Source organism: Colobus angolensis, unplaced genomic scaffold (genome assembly GCF_000951035.1).
Source record: "Colobus angolensis palliatus isolate OR3802 unplaced genomic scaffold, Cang.pa_1.0 Scaffold4, whole genome shotgun sequence".
In the NCBI taxonomy this organism is placed as follows: Eukaryota; Metazoa; Chordata; class Mammalia; order Primates; family Cercopithecidae; genus Colobus; species Colobus angolensis.
In genome coordinates this window covers 11,658,433-11,664,747 of record NW_012117376.1, presented here as the reverse complement: position 1 = coordinate 11,664,747, position 6,315 = coordinate 11,658,433, and the positions used below count along the sequence as shown (strand labels likewise).

Sequence of the window (6,315 nt, the reverse complement as noted above, 5' to 3'; positions counted from 1 at the left end):
GCTTTTGGAATAATCTTTGCTGTTTTTCTTTGTTTGTTTGTTTGTTAATAGAGATGAGGTCTCATTTTGTTGCCCAGACTTGTCTCAAACTCCTGGCCTCAAGCATTCCTCCTATCTCAGCCTTCCAAAGTTTTGAGATTACAAGTGTGAACCACTGAACCTGGCCTCTTTTTTTTTTTTTTATTCTTGTTATATCGCTGATCTCATATGACATCCTCTCTTTGGTTCCAGACTGTAAAAGGTGGGATTTCAGAGACACGTATTGAAAAGAGAATTGTGATCACAGGAGATGCTGATATTGACCACGATCAGGTGAGAACGTTGAGGAGCTCTGGGCCTGGGAGGGGTCCCTGGGCAGGAAGACTGACGAATACAGGAGTTTGTTTGCCATCTTCATCTGCAAAAAGCCTCTTTGGCCACTCTAGCTCTTAGCTGAGAAGAAAGGCAAAGAGAATCAAAGTAAGAGGCCTGTGGGATGGAGGCCACAGATTGAGGAGTCAGGAAATGTAATGGAAAGAACATAAGCTTTGGATTCCAAGACTTGATTCAATTGCTGGTTCTTACTATATTCTAGCTGTTAACTCTCTGGGCCTCCATTCCACATCTGTAAGATGAAGATGATAGTATCTCCCTCTCAGGGTTGTTGTGAGAATCAGGTAAAATACTGGATGAACAGCTGGTGGCACATGGTGAGCTCAGTTAAATGGAGCTATTGTTATTCCGAAGGTAAAAGTACCTGAACCCATGCTAGACAACATCAAAACAAAGGGAAGCATGCCCCTACCCTTAGAGAGTGGAACAGCTGAGAAGACACGAGCGGGAGCATAGTATAGTGGATAAGACACCAGCAGACTCGAAACTTGTTTTCTGCCCTACATCTTTAACTTGCCGTGTGACCTTGGGCAAATCACTTTACTGCTGATTTTTTTCTCCTCTCCTAAAAGAGAGTGGGTTGATCTAGATAATTTCTGGGCCTGAGTGCTAAAATTCTATATTTTTATGTTAATTGGGTGCTAATTGTGTGCCACAAGCAATTAGCAAATAATAAGGTCAGGATTAATGTTCCCAATTCTCTACTGGGTGATGTTAGAACAGTAAAGCTGCAGAGAAGAGGGGGCGGAAGACATTGCATGCAAATGCTTCTGGAATCACTGACAGGGTTGCTGGAGCAATAATTCTGTGGCCTTTTTATGCTGATATGCTGAGTGCCTTTAAAAAAAGAAAAACTGAGCTACAGTGCTGGCAGTTCCCTTGGAGGCAGGGTTGAGAGTTACAGCTGAGAATAGCGGGCACAGGGTCCCAGAAATGAGGCCACAAAGCCTAAATATCTTGCAGCCTGTTGGCCCAGCTCAGTGGGTCCTGCTGCTTGAGAAGCCTGCACGCACCCACTCCGTGTGGTGTGATCCGAGCCCCTGCTATGTGCTTAGTCTGCACTAGATGGCAAAAGCAGTGGGGTTAAAGGTGTTTGAGGTTTGGAGTGAGACAGACCTGGGTTGAATCCTGACTCTGCGACCTAACTGGTTATATGCCCTTGAGCAACTTATCTTACTAATCTGAGCTCTAGTTTCACCATCTGTAAAATAAGGATGATTACAGGTTTCTTCCAGGGTCATAAGGGCCAAGCACACTCGATAGCTCAGAGAGATGCTCCAGTGTACCTCAGTTCTTCTAGTTACTGAGAATGCATGGAAGGGGTAAGCTGTGGTACACTCTGGCTGGGGAGGGAGGCACTTTAAGAACTGTTAAGGAGAAGCAGTGTGGAGCAGCAGACTTTCATAGAGAGGTGGGCGGAGGCAGAATCACCAAAGAGAAAACTTGAACTGGGCTTGAGTGTGAGCAGATGGGTTGGGCAAACAGGATCAGGGAGAATGGGCAGGGGCCCATAGAGGTGGTAGTTCTAAGAATGCCGTTCATAGAGCCAGGAGACCAAAAGAGGGTTTTCTTTCTTCCCTTGCCCCTTCTAAAGATGATTCTTAAGAGCCAGGTGAGTAGTCAGCTGGTCATTTCTAGCTGAGTCCTTTTCCATAAGGGAGGCTACAAATTCAGAGACTGCAGCCCAAAGAGGATGGTGTTTTTGCTCTTTTGACTTTCCCTCTGCTCTCTTTAGCTTTTCTAAAGTAATCAAAGCTCCTCCAGATCCTCAAACTAAACCCTCGGAAACTAAACAACAGTGTGGTAAAGAGGAAAGTCTGATCGACTTGAGTTAAAATCCCTATTGCACAGCTGGGCGCGGTGGCTCACGCCTATAATCCCAGCACTTTGGGAGGCCAAGCAGGGTGGATCACCTGAGGTCAGGAGTTTGAGACCAGCCTGGCCAATGTGGCGAAACCCCGTCTCTTTTAAAAATTCAAAATGAACCAGGCATGGTGGCATGTGCCTATATTCCCAGCTACTCAGGAGGCTGAGGCAGGAGAATCACTTAAACCCAGGAGGTGGAGGTTTCAGTGAGTTGAGATCGCACCACTGCTCTCCGCCTGGGCAACAGAGCTAGACTCTGTCTCAAAAAAAAAAAAAAAAGGGTAATGTTTGAAAGACATTTGTGAACTATAAAATGCTATATGTGCGCTTCTTGTCACTCTTGTTGTTGAACCTGTGGCTATGTTCCTGCCTCCTATTTCTTTTTTCTTTTTGTTGTTGTTGTTGTTATTTTGTTTTTTGTTTTTGAGACAGAGTTTTGCTGTTGTTGCTCAGGCTGGAGTACAATGTCACAATCTCAGCCCTCTGCAGTATGTGCCTCCTGGGTTCAAGCTATTCTCCTGCCTTAGCCTCCGAGTAGCTGGGACTACAGACATGTACCACACGGCTAATTTTGTATTTTTAGTAGAGACGGGGTTTCTCCATGTTGGTCAGTCTGGTCTCGAACTCCTCACCTCAGGTGATCCGCCCTCCTCGGTCTCCCAAAGTGCTGGGATTATAGGCGTGAGCCACCACTCCTGGCCCCTGCCTCCTATTTCTGATCCATTCCTGTCACTGACTCAATGCTAAGGAAACTATACCCATCCAACTTTTTTAGAAGGAACTTTGTGCCCAGGGAATTTATTTTATTTTATTTTATTTTATTTATTTTTAGACAGAGTCTCACTCTGTTGCCCAGGCTGGAAGTGCAGTGGCGCGATCTTGCCTCACTGCAACCTCCACCTCCCAGGTTCAAGTGATTCTTCTGCCTCAGCCTCCTGAGTAGCTGGGATCACAGGCAAGTGCCACCAAGCCCAGCTAATTTTGTTTTTTTGGTAGACACGGGGTTTCACTGTGTTAACCAGGCTGGTCTCAAACCCCTGACCTCAGGTGATCGCCCGCCTCCACCTCCCAAAGTGCTAGGATTACAGGCATGAGCCACCGAGCATGGCCCAATTTATTTTATTTATTAAGAGGTTACGGGTGTGGTAGCTTACACCTATAATCCCAGTACTTTGGGAGGCTGAGGTGGGTGGATCACCTGAGGTCAGGAGTTCGAGACCAGCCTGACCAACATAGAGAAACCCCGTCTCTACTAAAAATACAAAATTAGCCTGGTGTGGTGGTGCATGCCTGCAATCCCAGCTACTCAGGAGGCTGAGGCAGGAGAATCACTTAAAACCGGGAGGTGGAGGTTGCAGTGAGCTGAGATCACGCCACTGCATTCCAGCCTGGGCGACAAGAGCGAAACTCCGTCTCAAAAAAAAAAGACGTCACTCTAAGGGAATGAGATTTTTGCATCAGAATGTGCAGCTGAAGAGCAAAGCTGCAGCCTGCAATATTTGCTCAGTCTTCCTGAGAGGCATGATGATGAGCCATGCTTTCTTCTGCAGACTGATGACAACAGTGGAGACTTGGACCCAGGAGTCTTGCTGACAGCTCAAACTATCACATCTGAGACCACAAGCAGCACCACCACAACTCAAATTACCAAGGTAACAGACCAGCTAGAACCCCTTATGGAACCCAAGGGCAGGCTGAGCTTGCTGCCACCTCTCTGCAAGAAGGACCCTAGTCCATAAGCAAATATTTTCAGCTCCATTCCTAGTAAGCCACATTATTCAAAGAGTCCCGGATGGAAAGGCCCTGCTGCCTTCCCCAGCAGTAAATCTAGGAAGATACCCTGAGAGTATCCCTGCCTACTTAGTAGTCTCCTAAAGGTAGGTGTGGTTGTTCTCTTTACACATCTGTCTGTCTCTCTGGTCAGTGAGTCCCCTATCTGGCTGTGGAAGTAAGTTTAAAAAGTCAGCCTGGCCAGGCACGTTGGCCCACACCTGTAATCCCAGCACTTTGGGAGGCCGAGGCAGGTTGATCACCTGAGATCAGGAGTACAAGACTGGTCTGACCAACATGGTGAAACCCCATCTCTAAAAATACAAAAATTAGCCGGGTGTAGTGGTGTATGCCTGTAGTCCCAGCTATTCAGGAGGCTGAGGCAGGAGAATTGCTTGAACCTGGGAAGCAGAGGTTACAGTGAGCAGAGATCGCACCACTGCACTCCAGCCTGGGCGACAGAGCAAGACTCCATCTCAAAAAAAGTTAGCTTAAGGCGCCAGGCGTGGTGTAATCACACCTATAATCCTAGTACTTTGGGAGGCCGAGATGGGTGGATTCCTTTACCCTAGCGGTTTGAGACTAGCCTGGGCAACATAGTGAAACCTCATCTGTACAAAAAAATACAAAAAAAAAAAAAAAAATTCGCTGGGCATAGTGGCGCATGCCTGTGGTCCCAGCTACTTAGAAGGCTGAGGTGGGAGGATCACTTGAGCCCAGGGCATCAAGGCTGCAGTGAGCCGTGATCATGCCACTGTACTCCAGCCTGAGTGACAGAGCAAGACCCTGTCTCTATAAAAACAAAAAAAAAAAGTCAGCTTAAGGGAAATTATTTTTGGTATTTTTATACAACCATATTTTCCAAGCCCAAAATCAGAAGTCTGGGTCTGAGGAAGAATTTTTACAGCATTCCAGGGACAAGGCCAGGAGAATTTGTTTGGATGCTGAAATATTGGAATTATTAGAATATAGTTTATAGGAAGCAAGAGAGAGAAAATATCTAAAATTGGAACTACCCCCAGAAAATCAGAGGCAGTCATGTTTGCTGTAGCACTAGAGAAAAATACTTTTTTTAATAGGTAAAAATATAGCTTCTTGACCAAGCTCTGTCATCAATACACAGATGACTGGAAACTAGTTAATGTGTTTAGACCTTGGTTTTCCTCATCTACCAGAAAGAGAAATCTACCCACCTTCAGGAGATTATGTGAAGACCTTTTAACATCAATAATATGAAAATGCTTTAAAATAAAAGAGCCCAATTTCAAGCTGTGTGACATGTTTGTTAGCCTTCAGATTTTTTTCCTTTTGAAAATGATCACAGTGGCTCACGCCTGTAATCCTAACACTTTGGGAGGCCAAAGTGGGCGGATCAGCTGAGGTCAGGAGTTCAATACCAGCCTGGCCAACACAGCAAAACCCCATTTCTACTAAAAAAATAAAAATTAGCCGAGCACGGTGGCACACGCCTATAGTCCTAGCTACTTGGGAGGCTTAGGCAAGAGAACCATTTGAACCCAAGAGGCAGAGGTTGCAGTGAGTCAAGATCATGCCACTGCACTCCAGCCTTGGCAACAGAGCAAGACTCTGTCTCAAAAAAAAAAAGAAAATGATCAATTAAAATGTATAGGAGGCTGGGTGTGGTGGCTCATGCCTGTAATCGCAGTACTTTGGAAGGCTGAGGCAGGTGGATCGGGAGGTCAGGAATTCGAGACCAGCCTGGCCAACATGGTGAAACCCTGTCTCTACTAAAAATACAAAAAAGTAGCCGGGTATGGTGGCGTGCGCCTGTGATCCCAGCTACTCAAGAGGCTGAGGCAGGAGAATCGCTAGAATCCAGGAGGCAGAGGTTGTGGTCAGCAGAGATCATGCCACTGCACTCCAGCCTGGGCAACAGAGCAAGACTGTATCAAAAAAAAAAAAAAAAAGGTAGAGGATCAGTATCCGGACTCTAAAACAGAAATGTGTAAGAGAAGAGCACAGAAAGTCCTATTTTGTTTACTTGCTAAATCTCTGTGGTATTCAGGAGGAAGAAAAAGGAGAAAGTAAATACAGAATTGTGACTTTCTGTTTAGCTTAATAAAGATTTTAGTAATCCAGCCGGGCACAGTGGCTCACACCTGTAATCCCAGCACTTTGGGAGGCTGAGGTGGGTGGATCACAAGGTCAGGAGTTCGAGACCATCCTGGCCAACATAGTGAAACCCCGTCTCTACTAAAAATACAAAAAAATTAGCTGGGCATGGTGGTGGGCACCTGTAGTCCCAGCTACTCAGGAGGCTGAGGCAGGAGAATGGCGGGAACCTGG

General features: G+C 46.1%; 1 protein-coding gene across 1 annotated transcript in view; it reads left to right on the top strand.

Annotated features, from left to right (window-relative positions):
* Positions 1–6,315, top strand: part of EPB41 (erythrocyte membrane protein band 4.1) — a 253,110-nt gene that overhangs the window by 241,895 nt on the left and 4,900 nt on the right. The window contains exon 16 of the mRNA XM_011955664.1: positions 232–312. Coding sequence (XP_011811054.1) covers positions 232–312 — 81 coding nt within the window. The remainder of the gene's footprint in view (positions 1–231; positions 313–6,315) is intronic.